Source organism: Dermacentor andersoni, chromosome 4 (genome assembly GCF_023375885.2).
Source record: "Dermacentor andersoni chromosome 4, qqDerAnde1_hic_scaffold, whole genome shotgun sequence".
Taxonomy (NCBI): domain Eukaryota; kingdom Metazoa; phylum Arthropoda; class Arachnida; order Ixodida; family Ixodidae; genus Dermacentor; species Dermacentor andersoni.
This window is the reverse complement of record NC_092817.1, coordinates 28,920,219-28,946,623: the sequence shown is the minus strand read 5'-3', so window position 1 is coordinate 28,946,623 and position 26,405 is coordinate 28,920,219. Positions and strand designations below refer to the sequence as shown.

General features: G+C 43.3%; 1 protein-coding gene across 2 annotated transcripts; it reads right to left on the bottom strand.

Moving 5' to 3' along the window:
- Positions 1 to 5,785: 5,785 nt before the first annotated feature.
- LOC126536841 (putative divalent cation/proton antiporter TMEM165) lies at positions 5,786 to 25,568 on the bottom strand. Of its 2 annotated transcripts, none has more exons than XM_055073547.2 (7): positions 25,533 to 25,568; positions 20,930 to 21,140; positions 19,850 to 19,948; positions 18,612 to 18,688; positions 11,341 to 11,523; positions 9,779 to 9,884; positions 5,786 to 7,374 (listed from the first exon to the last, which is right to left on the bottom strand). In XM_055073547.2, the coding sequence occupies exons 1-7, from the start codon at positions 25,551 to 25,553 to the stop codon at positions 7,286 to 7,288; spliced, it is 786 nt and encodes a 261-aa protein (XP_054929522.1). In that variant the 5' UTR covers positions 25,554 to 25,568; the 3' UTR covers positions 5,786 to 7,285. The 2 variants fall into 2 exon arrangements, with proteins under 2 accessions (XP_054929522.1, XP_050039810.1); XM_050183853.3 differs by lacking the exon at positions 25,533 to 25,568 and adding an exon at positions 24,883 to 25,428.
- Positions 25,569 to 26,405: the final 837 nt, after the last annotated feature.

Below are 26,405 nucleotides of genomic sequence, written 5' to 3'. Positions count from 1 at the left end.
GCCGATACACTGAAGTCCCGATAATTCCAAATTCCGGAATTTGAACTAACGGATAACTTGGAACTGCATTTTAGATCCCATGGCTGACATTTAAATGAAGAATAGTTGCAGGTCCCATATGCGCGGACTGAATTGGTAAACGCGAAGCGTTCGTGATCCAGCATGGCAAAATGGCGCATTACGACGAGAGATGTTTTGCAGATTTCAGTGATGAATCAGAACGCGGTCCTTCAGCCATTGTGGTTAGCCACAGCAGAGAGAGAGAGAGGGAGAGAGAAATTCGCCGACGATTACGATACTCCTTAATGTGAAATTTGTGCGAAGCGCTATGCGTGTTTTGATTTCACGATACATCGGCTGGCGCGGACAACCTGTCTCGTGCGGCACATTGCAAACGGAGCGAAGTGTGGCACGACTGTCTCGATGCTCAGGAGAGCGCGAGAGGCAGCGCGCTGATGACGTGTAGGCACGATTCACAGCAGCCGCCACAAGCTCCGCTCATGCAGTGCTTTGTTTCCATATACGGTATCGGTCATCGATGAACAGACGACGGCGCGCTACTCTGGCGCCATCTCGTAGTGGTCGTCGCCGCAGAGCCCGTCTTCCACAGCACTAGACTTTTCTTCTCACGTTTTTCGCCACACCCTCCTCCTCCGCTTTTCTCCTCGCGCTGTTTGCTATCGCCGTCTTTCATCCCCAGCTGTGCTCCGCGTTCGCTCTTCTGTGTTTCGCTCGATTACGCCGACGCTCAACGCAGGCACGGGCGCCTAAGAGCTGCACTTTAACAAAATCCAAGGACAGCTAAGCACTTCTTATGCGTTGTGTATGCAAAAGCATTAATGTCCGAGTGAACAGCGCTGAACGACCTTCCAAGTTTAGCACTGCAAGTAATGTACCATAGCAGTACGTGCTGCCCGAGCCAGCAAGCAGCACCCTGTGGTGCCAACACCGCATGCCACCGACGCGGCGATGCCCTAATCCCTCAAGCAACACCAGGCGCGAATATCGATGCCACGACTCTCGACGACACGACTTTCCTATGTTCGAGTAATTCTATAAGCAACCTCACAACCTTTAATGCAGCACTTATTAACGCTAGTGCATGGTGTGCTAAAAATAAGCTTTTAATAAATCCCTCCAAAAGTAAGTTCTTAATTTTTAATTCCAGGCCAATAAATAACACGCAAGTTATGCTTCTCTTTATAAACAAACATCCTATTCATCTATCAGATCATTGTTCCTTCCTTGGTATCAAGCTTGATTCTCACTTAAAATTTAATTAGCATATTAATGAACTGCAGCGGAAAACCTCTTACAGTATTAGGGTATTACTCAAAGCTAGATGTTACTTTGACTTAACTACATTGATCACCTTATATTATGCATTCATTCACGGTCATCTAAATTACTGTATTGATTCCTGGGGTCAACCATATCATTGCCACCTCTGTTCCCTCCAACATGTACAGAATCAGGCCATTCGCATTCTCACCTGGAGTAACTGACGTACACATTACTGATATTTACCAGAAACTGCAAATACTGAATATTGACAATCTAATCAAATTTAATGTCTGCACATTTGCTTATCAAGCAATTAAAGACCAAAGCCTTCTAAGATTTGTTCTTATCTAGCACCTTACTAATTCAAATACAATGCACTTTTCTTCCAATTGCAATTTTATGCTCCCCAAGTTACGAACTATGGTTCTCAAAGAGTAGCATTTGTTTTAATCAAACTTCGGAATTCTTTGCCTCATAACATTAAGTGTGCCTTTTCTATATCGTCATTCAAACATCAGCTTCACAATTTCATGGTTAAACTATAGCACCGTTAATTGAATGTCTTTTAAGCACAACTTCAACTCTGCTGTTTTGAATACTGTTTACGTCGTCTCCTACTTCAGCTTATGCCTTAACCCTATCGTTTTATATTCTCCATTGTACTATTGTTTTATCTCAATATGTATTTGTACTTGTATTTTTGTACGTAATGTTATATTCCCCGGCTGTCTTTTTTTCTGTTAAGTAGTATTTGTGTTTGTTTTTTTACATTACAAAAGGTCCCCCTACAGTGTTTGCACTATGGGACCTCTTTCAGTACTAAATATCTATACTTTTGTATCTGCACTAACTATTCAATAAACTTCAACTTCAACAGGTCTTCCCTTTTGCCTGCTACGCATCCTAGATAGCAGAAGGCCTGTGCACTTCGATCCATGACATCGTGCTACCTTGCCCTACTGCCGTAGCATTTAATGGGGGTGCTCCCAAGTAAGCTGCAGTGACTTTGACGTCACTGCTTGACATCAGTGAAAATTTCAGTCCAAGTAACATGACATCATAAAGCAGAGTGCACAGGCCTGCGATCTAGGAGGTGTTGGCTCTGCTCCGTCGAGGAGCACTCGTGCCACAAGTGAGGGCGACATAAAGCCGCGGCGATGCCCTCTACCGTCATGCAACACCTGGCAGCAGGAGTTCCCCTTTGGCTGCTCTGCTCCCTCGAGGTGCAGCTCGTGACATGGCGTCGCAGCCAACAGGAACTCCATTGAGGCGCACTCGTGATGTGGCACTGCAGCCAATGGCAATGCAACTTTAGGTGCCGTTTCGCTGCTACAGATGACAGATGTTGGCTTTTTCACTCAATGGGCCATTTGACATGTTCGCATCAAAACTTAGTACTTTAACGTATCCTAGTCCGAGTCATTGGTGGGGCTCAAATTCCCAGTAAGCAGTGAAGCCGTGCTGGGTCCTTTTATGTGGTTTATGTGTGCCCTGAGGAGTGGCCATAGAGGGTGTCACAGAGTTCCGGGTGTGGAGCAGTCTAGCTTTCCTAGAAGTGGAGATAGGAATGTGGGATTTGATAAAGGTTAATCATGTAGGCGCACATTGAAGTTTTATTCCGCATTAGTATGTGTTGAATCCCAAGACATGATTTGCTCATCTTTGTACCACGATTTTTCTAAGTAATTTGTAAACCAACGTGTTTTTGACAATTAGCAGCAATTCCGTGAATTTAAAGCAGATTTTTTTCCCCCGTAGATGCAGCTGGGGCAGAGCGCATCGACATTCATGCCTAAATGATGATCCCCATGCAGACCTGCATCGCCAATGGATGCATTACTAACCGCAGACAACATAGTCATACGTATGTGATACATTATCAACCTAATCATGGTTCCAGTGTGGGTTCGTTTGAGCGTATCAGTTTCAACTGATGCAAACATTCCCAGGCACCTTGTTCCTTTCCATTTGCATTTCCACATTCTTTTTTATGGTTTAATGGCATTGATGTCGCGGACACCTCGTCGCCAAAGAATTTGTGGAGAGTCCTTTCTTTGTGTGCTTCAAGCGCCAATGCCGCCATTTTGAAATGTGGCCCACCCAAATACACACAACTTGCTGTGCATTCAATGCTGCAGCAATCATTCATTAAATTCATGAAACTCTTAATGAAAATAGTTTTAACATTACAGCATACATATACATTGCCGATACTATGCTTTTGTCTGCTTTACTGCCCGTTCCTCACTTGTTCGGGAGTTTCTGCTGCTACTTATTGTTGGTCTAAATACAACCGTCCTGGCAAGAGTCTTGCGCATCAATCATCAGTCTTACTTGCATGCTCTGTTCTCATGTTCTTTAATTTAGAATACCGTATTTACTCGCATAATGATCACACTATTGTGTAAAAAAAAATTGACACAAATTCAGGGGTATTGATTGCACCCCTGAATTTGTGTCAATTTTTTTTTGTGTCAATATTTGTGTAAAAAAAAATGTTTTTTTTCATCCCGCACTTGCTGCGAGATGACAACAGGTCAACAAATAGGCGGCTGCCGCTGTATGTAGTGCGGGACACCAAAACAAAAATGGCGGCCGGCGGAGCAAGCTGAACGCGTCGAACGCGATTTTTTTTCTTTTCGTGAGTACATTTTGTGCATTGAAACAGTTTCTTCCGCATCAGTAATGAATAATATCGTTAATATCGGCACGTTTGCAGCAATAACGTAGCCATGTCCACTTTGAGGGAACACAAACAGATGGGCGCGCTTAGCTGCCAGTGACATAGGAACACGTGGCGGGCATGCTGCGGAAACTGCGGCATTTGTCTTCACTACTATCTTAATGCAGCAGGTTTCCGCTAAGGGTGGGCGAATATCTTAGCTGTGTTAGAAGCGTCGGCGTATGAATTGGGTACACTTCTAACATATAAGTGTAGACGTGGCTGCTATCGTTGCCGCTCGCGATTTGTTGCGTGCCCACGAGTGTAAACGAGAAGAATCGAAAGGCGCCTTTTTTGTTGTTGTTGACCACAACCATTATAAAGCCTGCACATAATAAAGGCAAGTTTGGTTGCAGCTTTTTTTTTTTGTCATGGAAGTGCGGAAAGTGATGAAAGGAATGAAATGGGGCATCTGCTTAAGAATGTCTGGTGCACGCAGACCACTTGGTTTGTCTTGAAGAGTCGTTCGAGTAGCATTCGACAGATGGTAAGTGCGATCATTATTAGCTAGACTCGGCACACGACATATCGCTTCGGCAAGTTCGGGGTGCGACCATTACATGGGAAATAAAAAAAATCAGATTTTGACGACAAAATTCAGGGGTGCGATCATTATGCGAGTAAATACGGTACCTCAAACAATTCAGGTGGAGTGGCATGGTCAACGGCCTGATTGCATAGGTATGCTACATGGTACATTTACAACACAGGAGGATCAGTTGTGAAATCTCAGCTACATGAAATGCCCACATGGCACTCAAGCTTGGGGGCAATGCTGGTCGTACAAGTTGGTGGGTACCTGCTGATAGTGGAAGTCGCAAAGCTAGTGCTACACTAAACACTAGGCAAATCCTTGGCCACTCGGTAATTCCTATGGTACAACTGGCAGCACAGACTTTTTCAACATAAACGCCACAGCATCTGAGCACAAAATTAATGAATTGCTTAAAATATGGATATCAGCTCAAATTACAAGCATCACTACCAGCATGTAATGTTTCAAAGCCTGCTAAGTGAGTGTAAATTGGGTTCTTTGTTTTCGGGTAATATTGCACGAATCCGAATTTTTGCACCAATAACAAAATCTATGAAAATCGGGTTAAACCCGATTTCTCACCGAAGTTTGCCCCTTTTGCAAAGGGTAATATATATGCAGGTGTTACAATGCTAATGAATGCTGCCCACCTATTGCTAACGAGTGGTCAAGGTATGTCATATTATCAATAATATTAAAATATGAATATGAGATATGTATAAAAACATAATATATTCAGTGTGTACCATTGTTTTGTGAACGAAAGCCTGCTGCTTGTTTTAGTAGCTGCATTTACATAACATGACAATGGTGCACTACATCGGATTTCCCACACATTGCATACATATAAATGGTGGTAATGTGCCAAGACATGAATTAGGACATGCTGACACTGCTCAGCATTGCAAACAATAGTTATGATGTTTAGAGGATGTTTACCCAACTATGTTGCGTCCACAAAGCAGTGGCTGATTTGTCTAGTTGGTATTCCATTAATTTTTTCGCAAGAGCACACACTGCCAGCCAGTAAAATAGAAAGACGACCAACAAGGATGAAAGGCCCAACACGTGTAGGATGGACGCAAAAATGGTCCCAATGCATAAGACAATGTATGTCAACAAGGACTTGCAAGATGAGGAGAAGCATGACACCTCCTGCAAATCATGCCCATCTGCACTACTTTTCGTACTTTATTCCTTTATTAAAGAAGTGCTGAGAACAAAATAAAGATGGTATCACCAAATCTGTCTATTGGATTTTATTAATGCAGTTTCTTTTAAATGTATCAATAATGTCCCACAACAAGGATTTGTGGAAACGAGTTCGTCACATCATTTGCGAGTGGCTCACTTTGCCATTTCATGTTCCTGCGAGTGATTTCCCTCGTTTAAAAAGAATGTTTGTGTCCAAAGAGACCAGTGCTTGTGTTAATCGTTTGTAAAGGTACCAGGAAATCCTGAACACTGGGCTGCCAGACAACAAAACACTCAATTTATCACTGGTTTTCTTTAAAATAACAGCCAATTTCTAGCTCCTCCCCCCCCCCCCCCATTTCAAAAAATGTAAAACCCGAGAATGAAGGACACTTAAGCATGCATGGTGCTGTTCTCTAACTAAGCAACAAGATTTTACAAAGTTTGCAGATCCTTCTGAGCATTAATTAAACATTAAGTGTATAAAAGTCCATGCACACATGACCACACACACAAAATGTTTTTTAGTGAGTAGCAAAGCTTGCTTTTTTTATAATGAGTACTAATATTTTGTACAAATGATTTAATGACTATGCTGAAATCAACAAGGGCATGTCTCTAGAACAACAGTATTAGAAACAAAGAACAGCACATCATAAGACAGAGATTACTCTGTTTTGCTGTCAAAGGTTCAACATTTAATGGCTACCAGCTCATTGAAAGGCAACTGCAAAAACAGTTAAGCATGCACGATTACAGCACCGGTACTTTGTGCTATTGAGGAGAACATCCAGTTGTGACGCTGACTCCAAATTATGGCTTCAGCTGTACTAGGCTTCCTGCTAAAGCTTGATTGCAAATACATCTGACTTTGGAATCTTGCAATTTTGCAAGCTTGATTGCAAATATATATTGCAAATGTTTTCCGTTGTCAGAATTCTCATTGGACAAATTGCTGCAAGAACATTTTTATTGCTGTGTCTCATACACGAGCCTTCAACAGCAACCATTGCAAAAGCTATACATTGAAATATAAAATTTGTACAAGGGTTTACATGCCACGGCTACAGACCTCTTTCCTTAGTATACAATACAAACAATTAAGAAGCAACATAACAGTAGACTAAACAGGACAACAAGTCGCATGTACCAAGCAACAAAAACGAGCTGAAAAATGCCGGTGCCCAAGAATGCTATGCTATGCAATCTCCTCAAGCTAACTGGCTTAAACAACTGATTTGTTTGCATGGCCTCTACTTAAATATATAACAAGCAAGGATCACAGAATAACAGAATTCGTTGGGAACATAAGCAGCATGAATACTGCTGCTTACACATACTAAATGCAGCACCATTTAACCACTCAACTTCCAAGGGACCCTTTAAGAATGCCCATAAAATAAGATATAGAAAGACACAATTGAATTTTTCATTCACTACCTACAGTTTGTGAGCCGTGGCCATCCATAATCCGTGTACGTGAACTTCTTTATATTAACAGTCCTAACTTCACATCCTCTTTGGTGCCTTGGGCCTGTCATAAAGCTGCCTCATAGGCTCCTCAGTGCTTTTTCTCCGGAGCCAAGGTACAACGATGACACCGCAAAGACCAGGAACACAACACCTCCAATGAAAGTGACTGCAAAGGAGAAAATTAAACCCGTGAGTATTCCAGGAAATGCCAGCAAAATAAGTTAATTGCAGGTAAATTGGCCCGTTCTTCAAAACATTCTTGCAACATTAAGAATAGCATGTCCTCAGCGTACTTGTTGCTGCCAAAATAATAGTAACAAACCTTTTTTGGCCTCCAATCTGAAGTAACCAATATCAACATTAGAAACCAACTAACCAATCCAGATGGCCACATCAAAGTGCTGTCAGCTGCACTGTATGCCTGAGTGACTCAATGATTGATGGATGAATTTTACCATTCCAAAGAAACACATGAAACGCACCAACGCAGAGGGCTTCAGAATTATTTCTATCACCTAGGGTTCTTTAAAAGGACACTAAAGAGGAACACTGAATAAATAGATAAATAGACTGATAAGGTATTCTTTCAAAACTGTATAATACACCCGACTTCCGTTAACCCTGAGAGGACTGACAAAAGTGATCAAATTATTTGGTGGGCCTAATTAAACAAAAGCGCTGAAATCCGGACCACTTGATACATAGCTGAAGGAAAAATACCAGTCACAAAAGACAAAAGACAAGAAGATAGGTTCACACCACAATGACAGTTGTTGTGGTGTGAACCTCTCTTCTTGTCTTTTGTCATTTGTGACTGGTTTTTTTCCTTCAAATTTAATTAAACAAGTTGCAGAAAAAACATCAATACACACCAGATTCATTTGGCAGCATTTGCCCAATAATACCACGCACTCGTTTCGATGTGCCCAAAGTAGAAAACTAACGTAGAGATAACATGAAGGCTCCTAAACAAAGTAGAAATCTAACATGCTTGAATATCTTCCTAAGGCAGCCCGAAAATAGGCGTTTTTGACGGACGATTATGGGCGACTGTTGGCGACTACTGGATCAACTACCAGAACAGCAACATGTTCAGCGACTGTGCCCGCGATGTATCAAAACAAAAATATTGCTGTTTCTGCTGGACAATGCGACGAAATCAGCAAGCAGCTGTGCAGGTGGAGCCTGAATTATCAAACAGTGTGCTGTAAGGTGTCCCAAAATTTTGGTTGTCCTTATACATTAAGTCTATCGGGGCCAATGGCAGTGCCACCAAGCTGTTCGAATTATCAGTCGGCAACTATAATTGAAAAATATAACGTAACTACAGTGTTACTACTTCCATAAAGCTTCGTTATAATTAGATGTTAAATAATCAGTCATGCTTTACCACATGAATAGCATCCAAAAGGTACACTACAATTTTGTTATCAGTAATATTAAAAGGAAATGTTAATTTAGGGTGTGTCTTTCACCAACGCAAATAACATGGAATGTGGGGTTTTTTTGTAATGCCTTAATGGGCCCCTCACCACATCTGGCCATTTTGAGCTGACAAGCGCAGAGCATACATTGCACGATAACAATTGTGTCTGCAAAGTATTACATTGCTACGCGCCGCGGAAAGGTCTGAAATTTCAATCCGAACGTCGTTTCCCTCTTCACTCACGGCCGCCGCGCTCCAAGCCGGATGGTGACGCAATCGTGCCCCTGCACATACGTAGTCGGGTCCGCAGTGTGATGTCGCTCGTGGTGACACGTGACTTCGAGAATTATTCAAGGCACCATCTGTTATTTGTGGGATCTGTTGCTTGAATTGACGAATTAAAGTTTAGAGAAATAATAAAATGCACAAATGGAATGTCTGCGTGTTTTTTGTTTTACTTCACACCGAAGCAAGAGAGATGCACTTCCACTTCATCTGCTTGTTCCCACGATCATGCAATCACATGCACAGGTACCGAAACTATGCCATTTTCTGCCGTGTTCCAGCACGTGGTCACGCTCTGCGATCCGCTTGTTCTGCCTCAGTATTTGTGTAGCACTGAATTATATCACTAGTCATGTTTTGTTGTGCACAGAGCACAAAATCGTGCGCTGCGCAAACGAGACAACAGCTTGCACGCGCATACACCGAGAAAAAAAAAAAAAGAAAGCAGGCGGGGCCTGTGACATATGCGTTATGCAATCCTCGAGGTCCAGTATGGGAGAATGCAGGGAAGGAATTTCGCTTGCGTAGGCTAGACGGGGCGAGTGGAGAGAGCGTCTAGTTTGGCAGTGGAGCCCGTCTGCTGAAATCATGGGTTCACGGCACTGAAATATTTATATCCCGGCTATTAATGAGCCGATCTCAAATATGTATTTTTGCAGCAGAACGCTCCCTAGAGGACACGTAACAACTTCCAGCGTATGACCAAAATTTGCTATAAGCCCTGGTGAGGGGCCCTTTAACAATATGTTGGCTATGTTTTTAGTTTGGAAAGTGGCAGCTGTAGCCGTGATAATAAAGCACCTCTTGAATTGATAAGACTATAGTGCCTTCGTTTGCAGTCCCATGCACCGTCACTAACCTGTTCGGACAGATATCCACTGTGCCACCAGCCTCCCTCCTATGACTGCAAGCAGAGTGCACAGGCTGTGGCCCAGGATGGCACCAAGTGACACTGCCACTGGGTCCTGGGAAATACACATGCAAGTAGGCACAAAATTCTCAAGTTCCATCAAACAGTTCATGTACACTAGTAATAGAAGTACTGCACTACAAAACATAAAGCTAGTGCACTCTCCCTATACCAGACCACCTTCTACACTAACTTGGAAATGCAAGTAGTGATTTGCAACACGAGTGTTGGCACACAATCTTCCACTGTATCAGCAGTTATCTTAAATGCTGATCACAGTAAAGACAAGTCCTTATTAAATGAGGATTTGCTCTGTCCATCTGTTTGTTCCATTATGCCGCAGTGTGCATTGCCATACTGTTATCCATGCATCATTTAATTAGTATTATAACATATGGACACTATAGACAACCATGGTTTTGCAGCTTTCTCACAGACACCTTGTGAAACATTTTGGGTGTTGATAAACCGTTTGTAGTAGCCAAAGGTTCCCACTAAATTGAATAGTTATATGTGGGCTTGACTGTATTCAGAAGTGTATAAAAATCTGACAAGTATAGTAAGCAATGAGCAAGCTAGTACACTATAAAACTGACATTACTTGTTATACATCCTTGCATTTTGTTTAATTATAGGAAAAATAAGTGCACTGCAAGGCATCATGCTGTTTTCATTTTAGCGCTGGCAGGAAAGACCGCTAAGTGTGCAAAAAGAAGTTAAAAAAAGAAGGGGGGGGGTGAGGGAGAGGGCAGTTTAGTGAAATATTTACAAGACAAGGAGAAGGTGAGAGTGCACTTTCTGAACAATGCAGAGTAGCATGCTTATAATATTTGTTCTCATTATACCTTGCAGCGAATCTTTTGAATTAAAGAAACAGGTACGCTAAAGTTGCAAGTTGTGCCATAGGTGAGTGCCAACTTTCGCTTTTACGCCACTGGCATGGTGTATGTTTCAGTTTCTGCGGCATCAGGTGCCTATAATATGTCTTGCACAAATAGCAGGCACCTAAATCATTTATTGGGTTAAAAACCCCCAAACCAACACCTAGGTTGTGAGGGATATCGTAGTGGAGGGTTCCGGATTAATTTTTACTGCCCAGAGTTCCTTACAGCCCACTTCTAAACCAATGGGAGTTTATGGATTCTGCCTGCTTAGGAGTGTCAGTTGTGTGCCTCGGAATAGAACCAGCAGCCCTGTGCTCAGCAAAATGTTACAGTCGCTGAGCCAGTGCAAAGGGTGGCAAGCACTGCTACACTGAAGTTATTAAACTCTCACTTTGCACATTTTAAGAAGAAAAGAGACTGTCTACTCATTGCTGCCTATTTACAACATACTGCTTACCTTTCCCTGATCCACTCTCATAGAAACTGAATGATACTACATGACTCAAGGTCAAATTGGCAAGCTCTACTTTATTTACATGAAGATGCATGAGCATTCTTTTCGATCTTCAAGTGTAGTGTTGTGATATAATGTTATGATATTAGATGATGGTAACTCATCCCACTCACCTCTCTTGCAGCGAGAATGATTGTGGCAATCTGTGAGCGGTCTCCCCACTCTGCCACAAAAGTGAGGGTGAGGGCCTGGAAAAACACCTGGGACAGGAACAAGCGCAGCCGCCAACGAAAGCTCACTGATGATGACCCAGCCTCCATGTTGACTACCGAGTCCCTCGCCTGGCTAGCACTGTCCTAAATATAAAGAACACAAGCATTCAAACAACAGAAACAAAAGTGCACTACATTGTGAAAGGACACAAAGTGGAGTGGATCTGTTTTAATGCCAATATGCTACCATCTTCTCGCATGTTTCTGATTTCATCATTTTTATTTGGTTATCAATAAAAATTTCAGTTGGGAGAACGCCTGCATTTAGCAATCATTATGAGAAAAGTGCCCTTGTGGTCTTTGTTTTTATTCTTGGCTTAAGGAATTCGCAAGAAAACAACTTGCCATTTAGACTGCAAGAGTAAATGTCAAAAGACATCACCAGGCTAATAAATGATAAGTAGGTTTGGGAAAATATTCAATATCTTCCGTTAAAGAGCCCCTGAAACTGTTCGGACAAATTTTGTAGATGCATAGGGTACAGCTAAAGTTAATCATTCATACCACAATTTGTGTGAAGTGTCTCATTAAAGGACCCCTCACCAGGCCCCACAGAGAATTTTGGTTATATGCTGCAAGTTGTCACATGTCCTCTAGGGAGCATTCTGCTGCAAAAATGTTTCAAATGGGCTCATTGATAGCCGAGATAGACATATTTCAGTGCCGCGAACCCATGATTTCAGCAGGTGGGATCCACTGCCAAGCAAGACGCTCTCTCCACTCACCCAGTCTAGCCTCCGCAAGCGAAATTCCTTCCCTGCGTTCTCCCATACCGGACCTCAAAGATCGCATGATGTATACACACAGGCCCCACCTTCATTTTTTTTCTCCTCGCTTTTTTTTTTCTTTGACGCTACGCACTTCCGCTGGCGGCGTCGCACGCGAGCTGTTGTCTCGTCCGCGCAGCGCATGATTTTGCGCGCTGTGCACAAGGAAACATGGCTAGTGCTATAATTCAGTGCTACACGAATAGCGAGGCAGAACAAGCGGATCGCAGAGCGTGATCCCATGCTGGAACACGGTAGAAAATGGCATAGTTTCGGTACCTGCGCACGTGACCACACAACCGTGGCAACAAGCAGACAAAGCGGAAGTAGATCTCTTGTTTCGGTGCGAAGTAAAACAAAAAACATGCAGACATTCTGTTTGTGTGTTTTATTATTTCTCTAAACTTCAATTCGTCAATTCAAGCAACAGATCACACAGATAACAGATGTTGTCTTGAATAATTCTCGAAGTCACGTGTCACCATGAGCGACGTCACACTGCAGACACCAGTAAGTAGGCACAGGCACACGAGTATGTCATCCTCCGGTTTAGGGGGCAGCAGCCGCGAGGAGAAGGAAAAATGGCGTTCGGTTTGAAATTTCAGATCTTTCCGCGGCGCATAGCGATGTAGCACTTTGCAGACAGGATCGTTATCGCACAATGTATGCTCTGCACTTGTCAGCTTAAATGGCAAGACATGGTGAGGGGCCCTTTAAGAGAGCTACGGACGATTAGAAGTTACCCTCCTCCATAGCCATGTGTTTTCCCCTCAACTCGTTCGCCGAGTGATCGGGGCTGAACTCTACCTTCCCTGGCTCTGCGTCCTGATGGCATGTCGTGTCGTCTACTTCCAGTTGTCCAGGAGCGAGCGCGTGAAGCCTCTCCAACCTCTCTACCAGCTGCTTGGCAGTTGACCAGAAGCGAGAGCTATCGAAGCAGTGTGTGTTGCGAGCACTCCGTCACAGCACCAAAAGTGTCTGGTATTCCAGTAACCACAGGCGAGCTGGGCGTTTCGACTGATGGGTAGAGGCATAAACGCAAGCTGATGAAAAAAATGTAGCGTAGACGTATGTAGGCTATCTGATCGGTCTGCACAGTCCAGCCACCTGGTGGCGCAGAGCTCAAACAGCCAAACAAAGAACTAATATTGCTATAAACAAGTGTACAACATTTTAAACATTTACAAAAACAATGTGCCAACGATTACGCTCCTGCGAAAAATTTACACCAGCAGCAAAGAAGAATACACTTCGTTACTGCTACTGTGTTTGGTTGAGCTCTATGCCACCAGGTGGCTGCACCGTGCAGACCCTTCACATTTGCGTTTCTGCTCATCCCGTGAAATGGCACGGTCAAATGGCCAGGCTCAGTGCACATTTGCATTTCTGCTCATCCCGTGAAACAGCACAGTCAAATGGTCAGGCTCAGTCACATTTGCACTTCTGCTCATCCCATGAAACGGCACGGTCAAATGGCCAGGCTCTCCCTTTGCTCTTGTATTTGCCCGAAAACCAGACTCATGAAACGCTATTGTGGCAGTAATCCTCCAGTGTAAAGTCATGGCCGCAAATACGCAAATCCTGCCGCCAATTGGATAGCGAGTCTGGTGCGCTGCAGCCACTCCACTCGTCTGCTGCCTTGCAGAGGGACACGATGTTGCAGCTTGACATATTGCCAGTCACTACGTTTGCAGCCCAGAAGGCAACAAAGGTGAATTATGGTGCTCGCGAAGAGGCTGATACCGACACTGACTGTAGAGCTCTCGTCAAAACGGAGCCCGTTGCAACACAAGCAGACACTTGCTGTGTGCCGGAAGTGCTTAATAAGTGTAGTGAGAAATTGTTCATGTGCATTCTCTTTCTGTTACGTTCTTTGTATAGAAACAAATTAACTAACATTCCAACTATTATAGGCAACGTCTGTTCACCATAAAGTTGGAAAAATTATTGATGACGCGCCCTGGGCAGCCAATCAGATAGCTCGCCCTACTAGCGTCATTAGGGCAATTTAAGTCAAATGGTTAGGGGCGGCTGAAAATTCAGCAAAGCGGCATGCTGAGATCGGTAATGATGTCCATTTTTAAAACCTTACAATAAATCAAATGCTTTACGTGGAGCACTTAGATGTGTCAATTAATGATCAGAAGGACCTACTTTAAGACTCAGTATGTTTGTACAAGATCATCAAAATCGTTTCAGGGTCCCTTTAATTAGACTCCAGATATTTTTATTTATCAAATGTGCTATGGACCATACGGATGACGACATTTTGTGCTTCTTCATAGTGATAAAGTGCCGTTTCAGAGTGATGATGATGATGATGAACATTAAATAAATAAATATAAATTCTGTGAAGATAAAGCTTGCTGGTTTTGTACTTTTCTTATTGTAGGAAATGAAAGCACACCATGTTTTTCTCGCTAAAAAGTCAAAAGGGCATCCAGTTTCTACTTTGTTTAGTAGTTTCAATGTGATTTACATGCCAGTTTTCTACTCTGAACACAGAAAGTCGGCGTGCGTGTGATTTGGGAGCTTGTCAGAATTGGAAAAATGCAGCCAAGTGAATCAGCAGTTCATTTCGGTGTTGCTTTTTCAGCCTCTTGTTTAAATGGACCAGTTCGATAATTCAATCAATTTTGTCAGTCCTGTCAGGGTCGACTTAATGGAAGTCGAGTGTAATCTATCGAATGTTATGCTATATGGTATTTGTTTCAGATCAAATTTCAGTATACAGAATTTTTTTATTATTTGGAGCATACAAATATAAACTTGAAAGCTTAGAATCGACAGTTCACTTTCACTAAAGAAGTCGCAATGCCGTTGACACAGCTTATAGCCAAGATAAGCCAAAGACGAAGCAGCCATGCTCCTGACCATCTGCCCATCAAGGTGAAGGCATGTCCAACAACCATTGTTAAAACATGCTCTATACAATGTCCACAAGGCTGCACTACAATCGGTGTCGAAGCTGTCTTCCACTGCACAAAACAAGGAGCAGGTTCTATTGACCCTTTTCGTGGGGATCTTGTGGGTGCTACCATGTTTGATCATGTGATGACGTGTCCATTGCTTGCCTCAATTGCCTCCGTTGCCTCCGTGTTTACAATGGGTTTGTACACCGCCGGTGCAGCTTAGCAAATCTCTGTGGGAGATATCTTTGGGAGATACCGCAGATGGTGACTGGGTAGACGAAACGAAGCTTTGGCCACAGCTTCAGAGAACACGCAAAAGTGCTTTTGGATCTGATTAAGCTATGTCTGAGCAGCGTGAAGAGTGTATAGCGTGCTTGTTCAAAAAGCGGGGTCACATATATATTCTAAGCTATCTAAACTTTCCACTCATGAAGTGAATCAGGATTAGTGTGTTTTGCTCTTTGTTATTTATTTGGCAAATATATTGAAGATGGCAGCTTGTCACATTTCTGACTTCCTTGGTGCAGTCACTATCTGATTATTTTCTGGCTAATCATTCGCGGGTGTGCTCACTTCCGATAGATTTATACTTGCTGCGTGTACAGAGGAACCCCAATTATATGACTTTCTCGGGACCGCGAAAAAGCGTAGTAAAATCCTAACATAAATTATGCCTATAAAAATACTACTTATTTCGCGCGAGGGATTTACGAGAAACTTCAATGTAAACTACTAACATACTCTGCAGGGCTTGGAAACCCAAATTACCAAAAAAGTAAATGCAATAAGAATTAATGCTACAGTACACGTACCAATCACGCTTTATTCAAACGAACCTTTACGGCACTCCACTGCCCACTGCCGCGATTCCTGCCAGCCGGAGCGAACTTTAAAAAAAGTCGGTAAGTTTCTTTTGGACCTTGTTTTATCCATGAACCAAGAGCTTTCGCTTGAGTTTGGCAACGTCCAAAAGGAGGTCCTCTGCGGCGTCGCGGGAACAAATGAAGTTCTGGATGCTGTCTATGTGCCGTAGCACCTCTGCGAACGTGGTGGGCACAGGCACGGCATCTGTGGCGTCGTTGTCCTCGTCCTATGTCTCAGCGGTGTCGGCACTAGGCAAAGCCTCCTCGATGGCGTCATCCAGCAACACCTCGATGCAGATCGCAACGTTGTCGTTGGCCTCCACGTGCTCGACGAAGGTTGTGGTGAGGTTTAAACCCTCAAAATCGTCGTCTGCGAAGCCTGCATCAGCCTTGAGTGGCATCGAGGTTGTTGCGTCCCCAGCAGAGGAGGCAGTCTCTCGCTTCAAGCAACAGTGCTTGAACGAGTTAGTGATTGTGCTTTGCGACACTGCGTTCTACGAACTGGCAATAAAATGCATGGCGTTGAGCACAGTGATCTTTTTTTCCAACTCGCTGTGCTCTATAGCCGCCAGACGACGCTGCTCTAACCGTTTCTGGAACACTTGCTTGATGCACTTAATGATGCCGGCATCCAGCGGCTGCAGCCGGCTTGTGCAGTTGGGCGGAAAAAAAACAACCTTTATGTTCCTCAGTCTAAACGTATTGGGTGGGTGGCACGGTGCGTTGTCCATGACAAGCAATATTTTCCTCGCTTAGCATCTATTTTGTTATCCAGCTGCTGCAAAAAATTGCTGAAGAGCGAAGACATCATCCACGCCTTTTTGTTGAAGTTGTAGCTGCCCGGCAGCGCCTTTAAGTCCTTAAAGCACCGTGGCTTTGCAAACTTTCCAACAACGAACACGGGCAGCCTCTCGGAACTGTCCTCATTAGCACAGAATGGTGCCGTGCCACGCTCTTTACTACACTTGCCACCATGACAGTGGTCACCCTTAAACGCAAGGGTTTACTCGGGCTGCATATGGTAAAAAATACCGCTCTCATCGGCGCTGCGTCGTCATCTCCGGCAGCGACTCAATCCACTCGTTCACCGTTGAAACGTGCTTGTAAGTGCTTTTTCCGCAGAAGCGGCTGTACACAATCCCGTTTCATTTTTTAAAGCGATCCAGCCACCCGTTCTATGCCTGATAGTCGTCGATGCCCAGACGCAATGCCACAAGGTCCGCCTTTTCTTTTAGAATGGCGCCATCAACGTTGATCACAGAGCTCCATGCTTGATGCAGCCACTTGATGAGAACTTTTTCTAACTTCTCATGCTGTCCTTCTTTTGCCACTTTCCAATTGAGCCCGAACTTGTTGGCATTCTGCAATATCACCACTTTGTTTGACAGGATCATCTTAAGTGAAGATTCGGGTATCTTAAGGTCCCGGGCAATGCTGGCTTTTGTGGCTCCATGCAGCTTTTCCGCTTCCTCGATAATATTCAGCAGATCACTGAGCAACAGAACTGTCCGCTTTCGAGACATCGTGCATAGCGTTGCTCCACGCAACTCAAAACCTCCGCTGAACGCTGGATGCTAGGATTACGACGAAGAACATGTGCGACAAACCTAGGCCTCTCCGCGCTACCTTGTCGGTGATCTGCTGCTGGGAAACTGGAAGGAGAGAAACGCTTCCCCAACGCGACGAGAGGCGATGCCGCCGAGAAGAGAGGGAGAAAGTGATTGTGGAGAAGACAAGGCACTTTCTCAGCACAGCGAGTGTCACGGGCGGCTGCTGATGGAGGAGAGAGAAACGAACAATGAGACGAGGCAGGGAAGAAAACTGCGCCGGAGCGAACCGGTCGAGCGGGACTGGGCCGGGACTGCGCTAATCCGTTGTAAAACCCGGGTCGTTGCAAAACCGGGGTACGTATAACCGGGGTTCCACTTTACTTTGTAATACCTTGAAGCAAATATGTATCATTGCTAGTAACTCGCTTATTCTTGTGGACTGTCACAATAAATTCAGTCCATCATTTATCGTGTGTACATGGTGTGCATATGTTCAAGTATGCACCCACTCACTCATTGACACGATGGCAATAGAGTAGGCGTACGTTGCCATTCCAGTTGGGGTAGATGTGTGTTGATACTGTATGTGAAACTATGACAGGAAGCGGTTCTACTCCCTTTGTTGTTGTTTAATGAGTGGTACTCACTCTTGCCGACGTTCCGGGGCTGAAGCACTTTTTTTTAAGGTTAGTGATACAATGCTGATGGCTGAGCAAGTTTCTATATCTTCGAGGAAAGCCGTACATCTCGAAGTGCCGGTAACATGTACGGACAGTTGCAACAGTGGTCCGCCAACTTGCCCACATATATTCATTCCATTCCTTAATTTGGCAGTCACTATTTTTGCAGCCAACTACTGCACACGTCTTCAATCCACATGATTTAAACCAGCATGATTGAAGCACTGTGCATTAGCAAAAACTCAGTTGCATTTCTGACAGCTGATCACACAGAAGCAAGGTGGAAGCGGTAGTGGTTTCATATTCGTGTGCTGTAGCTGAGGCTACGTGTGGCACTCCGCCGAAAACACCATGTCGTTTCTTTAGAACAAACTGCTCCGTGAAAAGGGTCAATACTCACATCCATCTCCTTTTTGCTCAGTGATTTTTGCACCTCTTCGTATTCATCCATGCCTTCATCAGCTGGCATGTAATATGCTGAAATGGAACAGACAGCTAGCCTTAAAGAAAATAAAAAGATATGAAAAATAAGGAGGCAGGTTAAGCAACAGTACGCAAGCACACTTCTTTAAATAATGCAGACTTTAATGCAAAGCATTATTAGGATTAATCCCTGGGTTTTCTTCATATGCCTGGCTGGGAAGCCTCAGTCGCAGCCTCAATTATAATTTTTTAATTACTTGTCTGATTATGGATTTTGAATTAGAGTCTCCCAGCGCAGTAGCCCAATTCTCTACTCATTAGGTCACAGATGCTTGCATAACTTGACAGAATAACGACCTTACCAGTTCTCTCATGCAAGCCAGCGCTTTAAGATGCTATGTGACATTGCACCACTTTCAAGATGGGTCCAGATGCAACACTCAACAAGTGTACATTGTGGGTTGGAGTCTTTCCTCATTCTCTCTACACTGATGTATCGTGCTTTGCACTCCAGGTGGTATTAGGTGTTCCCAGAATCACAGCCTCCGTGCAGCGCCTACAAAGCTAGTTGTGGCCAGGTGTCTGAGTTGTCAAGCCTTCCGTCTCTTTTTCTACCTTATAAAACAGATGATCCAAATATTCCACTGCCATGCACATATGTGGAACGATTCCTTGTTCCCATTGCACTGATATGTCATGCAACGTATTTGAGGTAGTGTTATGCGTTCTACTACTACTAATCGTTGGGGATGTTCCCATCAAAACCATGCTGTGCAAGACCGACCCTTTAGGGGGGGGGGGTATGCATCAGTCTACTTCTGATGGACTCTTAGCGAGTCACAAAAGTTAACAACAATTCCCACAATGTGTGGGATTTACTTAAGCTTTTAATGATTAAGTTATTCATTTCATTTAGTTTTCACTGAATAAAACCACGAAGGTGGTTAAACTAGCTTCTGCTGTTCTGTTATGGTAACTTTAAAAATAGCTTAACTAGATTGCCCAAGAAAAGCAGAATCTGCAGTTATGTCATTGACTGAGGCTTTCTTGTGCAATAAAATGAAGTGAGAAATGAGGGGAATAAAATAAGTCTCGGGAAGCTTGCCTGACCATGTTCAATGTCAATGCTTGCAGCAGATGAAAAATAATTTATGTCTGCATGTTAGCATATGCTTTACAGAAACTGCCACTATGCACAATTTGAGAATTTCTTACCTTCTTTAATCATGCGAACACCAAAGAAGACGAAGAGGCCAATGGACAGATAATGCGTGTATATACGGGGAATAACTGTAGTTACAAAGCCTAGGCCAGCTGCAAGAAAAGGAATATGAACAGTGAGCACGTGTTGTCTAGAAGCATGTTTACTACCTATATGTGTTCTATGTGCTTTATTCAGAATAAGCCAAGATGCATCGACGCCGTGACAGATTCCCCAGCAACTAATACCCTATGATCATGATAGTCTAAAAATCATGGTAGAGCCATCTGTGGTGTAGACAGATAGCATTGACCTCCTGTTATTATAGGTGTGCAGTGCAGATCTCACTGCATGCACTTTGTGTTTGTCAAGCACTCCTAACTTCGTGGCAAAGTGAAGTTTTGGATTCACGAAAGTTGAACAGTAGCCCATCTATATTGCATCTCATACATAGAAGGAAACACTACAAAGCCTAAGGAAGCTTCTCTCATTCTAAGATTCGTGACAAAATATAGCGCATCCCACATGAAAGAAAGATACAGGTATGCGTCATGTAATTTGATATAACAATGTCTCCCACTCTTATGTTGCAAAATATGTCATAGTTTGTAATATATGGAAGTGTTGTATATCTGAATCTCTTTACCACCGAATGAGCGCAGTGATATTTCTGAGAGCAGCGGCTACAGCGCACTGCTAGTGCTTGCAACCGAAACATGTTAAGTCACAAACTGGAAGCACGAAGGTGCATAAATAATATGTAATTTCACACAACCTTAGGTCCACAAGTTGTAGTTATACACGAAATAGTTATTCCGTAGGAGGCATTGCAGATCAACACCTACTGCACTGTGACAACATTCGGAGTGACACATTTACGGCTACACTACTTGCACAGTTTCTGCAGTGTTGCCCGATAAGTATGAAACAAAGTGTAGTCACAGATAATCGTAGCAAACTAGAAAAAAGTGCCAATGTGAAAAATCACTACAGATGTCAATGAAAATGAGATTTAGGCACTGACAAGGCTGCCCTACTTAAACTAGAAATTCTCATGTCATAGTAACCTGGCAGAATCGTAAAAGCACGCTTACCTGAGAGCACTGTCATAATGGACAGAGCTGCAATGGCACCCCCAAATACGACCAAGCGTGAGTGGCGCATGGCAAGGATGGCCGCGATGAAGAATGTCTTGTCTCCAAGCTCAGAGACAATGATGACAGATATAGCCCCAATGAATCCATGCCAGAATTCTGTGTTGGCTTCTGGGGATACATCAGCTCCTGAAGTTGGTGTGGCAGCAGGCTGAAAGCAATTTGAAGCATACAGAATTAGGAACAAACTCAAACTTTGCATGAAATTACCACAGAAAATGACAATGCTTGCTGAAAGTTGCTTGCAAGTTCCCACAATACACAATAAGCAGGAAACTGCTAATTTGAGCTCAGAATTTTCCTAAAATGGTTCCATTTTGGGCTATTACGGTGGTACAGCAAAAATGCTATGATGACTGTTTTCCCATAATTAAAAGGCCATTAAAGGGTCCTTGAAACACTTTTTGAACATAGTAAGAAAATGTTGCTGATCTGTCGTAGAGGCTGCTGTAAACATGTGAGCCAAATATTACTGCACTGCATGCAGCAGAGAATTTACTATCTCATATCTGACACAGCAAAAAATCACTTGTACTCACTTCAACGTCGTCATTCAGCCCCATCACAAGCAGCTAGGTGCCTTATTGGGCGATTTCATGATCACGAGAACATTCCCAGTAATACATAATTGTTAATTTTGAGCTAAATAAAGAAAACATGTATATGTTTGGGATCTCAAAAAGGCAGAAATATCGTTTTATCTTTGCACTGACGGCCTGCGCGTGGCCTCAAAGACAGCAGTGGCATGCTGCATAGCACAGTCTACCATGGGGATCATGGTTTGCTGCAACGAGCCCTTTCACTGCCGTGACACTCAACCTTTTAACAGGCTTTAGCACTCTTGGCTTCTCCCCTGTATAGCTTCCAGTGCACTAGTGTGGAGACAAAGGGAGAAAGTTGTCAGTGCAATAACTCCACTTACATTTGACGGATTCGAAAACCTTTTGCTTCATGAGATTCGTGAGGGGACGTCCTTTCATAGTGAGGCCATTCTATGATAAGTTAGAAAAGTGTTTCAGGGCCCCTTCAATGAGTAATTAAGAGCCAAATTAATTTGTAGCCATTCAGTTGTGCTGCAGAAGTGGCATACCAAACATTTTAGGCATGCAGATACTGGATTTTTGAAACAGAAGAGATTACAAATTACATAGTCATGGTTCTAAATTAAGTACAAATTAAATACACTTCAAATATCACATGAATACTTCTTCAGCATAACTCAAACACAGGCATATCCTGCCCATTGTTACATGGCAGGATTTTGGGTCTCATAGACCACAAACTATCTCCATAATCATTAGGCACACAGCGTTTCTAGTGCACCACAGTGTAGGTAAATTACATAGAAATTACAGAGCGAAAAATAGCAGAACAGTTACGAGTGTTGTATTTCTCTCTCTCTCTTTTACTATAGCATTATTACCAGCCTTAGTGAATGGTGTGATACTCTCCCAATGTCGAACAAATGCTTTGCCAACTTACAATAGTCCTCGTCACAAAGAGTCCAGTTCATTTACTTGTTAGCACATACTACTGTCTTATACCTGTGCCCCACGGGCAAGGTTAATGCCATTAAATGTTTAATACTTAAGAGTCTTAATGCCATTATATTTCGATCACTGCTACACGTGCATACTTAATGACATTAAGCGTTGCGATGGCAATAGCTGCCGTGAAACGGTTAAGTTTACTTGGCAATCGTAATACAATAAAAAGCAGTTATCTAGGGAGCAGATGTTTAACAAATGGCATGAGAAACATCAATAGGCGCATTGTATGTAGTTTACTTCAGGAATGTCATTGTTGCACCCAGCCGTAAACTGTTTGATGCCAAAGCTAGCTCAACGGCCAATCCATAGCGTAGCCAAAGCATTGAAATTTGAAAAATATCGCTCACAGCTTCAAAGCTCTCAAGCAGCAATCCTGAAGAATTTGACTGTGTGCTTCAGTTCGTTCTGGCGTATGTGCTTCTTCGAGTCAAGCATCGTCGAGAAATTCGAAGGCTTCAGTATGAGTCCAACAAGGCAACGAGCCGCCACCATGCAATCGAACAGCTTCTCCTGGCTAACGCTCTCACGATTAGTGCTCTAGCCGTGAGTAGCGGCAAGATCACCTGCTGATCTCTACGAAAATAAAGAGCTTTTAAAAAAGTGAAGAATATATTAGTTGTTTTTATCTACAAGTTTGCTTAATATCATCAGAATATGGTCACTACGGCCACGGCGGGGACATTGTAAACGAGAGTACGCATTCGACGGCCAAGTGAGTTGAAATAATTGTAAGAATGCACTATGCCACCAGAAAGAGCAATTTTTTAAAGAAAGTGAAGAATATATCAATTGTTATTTACTAAGAATCCGTTTAGTCTCGTCAGAATGTGGAGACATTGGGAACGAGAGTACGCATTTGATGGCCAAGTGAGTTACGACAACGCACTACGTCGCGAATAGCATTAAGCTGTAATGCCATTAAGCATGTCCGTGTGGCACCCCGCGAACGACATTAAAGTTTAAGGCATTAGCCAGTTAAGGTCATTTTCTGTGCCCATGTGGCAGGGGCATAATACATTTCAGACTGCATGTTATCTTCTCCTATGAATCCAGCCAGTTTTGATGTTGCTGCAGATATCTTTCAAATCAGTTGACTCGGACACAACACAATTTAAGCTGAATGTCAAAATATTTTTAAAATAAGTTTGTATACATTAAGCTAACTTCAAAAACATTTTCATATTCAGAACTTCAAAATTTATTTAAAAAGTTTAACCTTGGTTAAGTTCCATGTGTAAGAAAGCTATAAGTTTAACATCATCTATAGAAAACTCATTCTGTTCGAGCAAGTGAAGAACAGGCTCTCGCTTGTCATCTACAGTGTATGAAATGCTGTTGCACTGCAATGCAAGAACCTCTATGATTTATTCCCCAATCTCTGTCCCCCACTGGGTAGACTGCCCATGCAAAGACAAAACTAACTGTACATAGTTTGGAATTTGTTGCACCAGGCAACACTAGACTTTTCAGTTCTTTGCTAACGACAAGATGTTGAAGATGATTCATACAGATAGCTCTTAAGCTATTTCTGTTTGCTGCTCAATTGCAGAAGCAGTCGCCTTTTACTCTTACTATCAGGACAGATGAACTCTCTGTTTATACATATCCAAATAATGTTAGTAAAGTATTTATGAACTCATTATAAATTTCAATAGTGCCTCTTTATCTTGCACAGTTGTTCAGTAAATCGTCATTCATCATCCGAAAATTTATATACAAGTACCGCTGCCATATATAAATTCGTAATGAAAGTTTTACAAATTTAACTGTCTTGTATGAACATAACACAAACCGAAGAGTTCATCGCTTGCGTGGTCGTGGACCATTTACCATTTGCTCCCTCCCTGCTGCTACCTCACTGGTTGTTAGCTGAAGAAACAAAACACGTCGGCTAGCTTTAGCCGTGCCTATTTGTAAAGAAAAATTGACTTCACAATGCCATTTAGGAAGCTTGGCAGCTTAAAGCAGCGCGACACATTCAATTAACTTTATGCATCTAAATTTACAATCTTAAATATTGTCAGTTACTTCTAGAGTAATTCCTACGGGGACTATTCGGGAAATACACCTTTATCACTCGAAGCGAATGATCACACAGTAAGCAGCATGCTGTATTTATGCTGTAGACCCTGCAAATCAGCTAATCTAGGTACTGCCGCAGCAACACAGCCACAGTGATGGAAACAGCGACAATGCCGTCACCTCGCACCACGTGCATTCGTCGGCTTCGCTTACTCCCACCGTGTGCTCAAAGAGCAGAGATGACGTGCAGGGATGGATGGTTACGCAAGTAATACTGAACGCCAATTGAGGCCACGTGAACTTTTGACGCCGCCATCATACCTTGAACACATCTTCAGACGCATGAAATTCCAAATTCGGCGCAGCACCTTGGAGTTGATCAGCAACGTAGGCACAGGCACCAACGAGAAGCGAAAGCGCGACGATGAGCTGAGGATACATAACGGAATGAGAGGCGCGAACAATGGCAGTGGTCGAAAAGCTTATTGGTGATGCGTTGACTAGACCGACTGTCGATTTAGCCCAAAGCAGCAATCATGGATTTAGCGAAAGTTCCGCATGATCACTCTTCAGACGGCCGAATACTAACAGTTGATCACTAACGTTCGCCCGAAACCCGGCGAACGAATCGCGCTACGAGCAGGCACCTTGACACGCGTGCTGGATAAATATGACTCTCACGGAGCGGCTATCCATGCTCGAGAGCGATCATTCAGCTTTCCAGATAGGTGGAAGAAAACTGCATTTCCGACAGGAAACAAAACTTATCATTAAGAACAACAATGAATGCACATCGCGTAAGCACCGCCGGACAAGAAGTCGTGACGGCTGTGACGTCGCTGTACACGCGCACCTTTTTGAGTACAGACTTGTCCGAACGTATTAGAAAACGACGGCTGCGAGCACAAGGCGCTAGTGTCACGTCACCTTCTCGTGCCGCGAGAATTTGAACGTCTAGCCCGCTTACTCACCACTGCTCCAAGCCATAACATCTTCGTGAATAGACAGAGTATGATGAATTCAGGCAAACATAGGATGTGTGAGCCTCCTGCTTCTTCGTGACAAGCACGTGAACGTGGGGATCGAAAGAAGCACTTCGCACGTGATCAGTACCTGACAGTCGTCATTTTCTGCACGCTAGTGCCAAGCATGTCCTTACTACTTGATCCATACGATCTTTTCATGCGCACATTCTGATTTCCTTTCTTAACTGTAGAACTGTTTATTCGAAACAGTTGTTATTCAGCACCTCTCCCGTTTATGGTGTCTATTTCGTCATGCTCGTGCGATTTTAATTTTTCTGAACTTCTGGTGAGCCGATATCATCTACCGTTAAAACTAGAAGAAAAAGAAAACTGACCACTTTTTGCCAGTGCTGTGCAAAAGCAGACGAAATACAAAAAAAAAAACACAAGAAAGACATATATGTAAAATATTACCTTGGTTCAACCTATTATAGTAATTAACATTGCCTTGAATACACCCGGGAGGGTCGCTCTATGCTGATCCTTCTCGGTTGACTGTACTTTTCTTCCTTCATGTCCGCCTCTCTTAGTTTAGAGCACGGCGTAAGAATATTATAATATTCTTACACTGTGGTTTAGAAGGATGAACAATGTCGCCTGGTCGATATCGAATGAAAAGGGCGCAGTTTCGAACCCGGTCTAGGTGCCTTCTTTAGGACGACACTTTCAACTACTCGACATAGCCGTGAACTTGCCACTATAATGGCTTTCGCCAGTAAAACGCGGCCGCAAAAGCAAGCGCAGCGCTGATTCCAGGAGGCTGCTGCGATATTAGCTCTGTGACTGTTGTTACGTAAATCCACAGAACATCTATATGTA

Bases quoted from the DNA above. Each gene is read 5' to 3' on its own strand.
- LOC126536841 (XM_050183853.3), bottom strand. From the start codon at position 25,002: ATGTATCCTCAGCTCATCGTCGCGCTTTCGCTTCTCGTTGGTGCCTGT. The intron at 18,689-19,849 runs GTAAGAAATTCT...GTTCCATTTCAG, and splicing joins TGTTCGCATGATTAAAGAAG to CATATTACATGCCAGCTGAT. The intron at 7,375-9,778 runs GTTAGTGACGGT...TCTCCTTTGCAG, and splicing joins GTGGATATCTGTCCGAACAG to TCACTTTCATTGGAGGTGTT.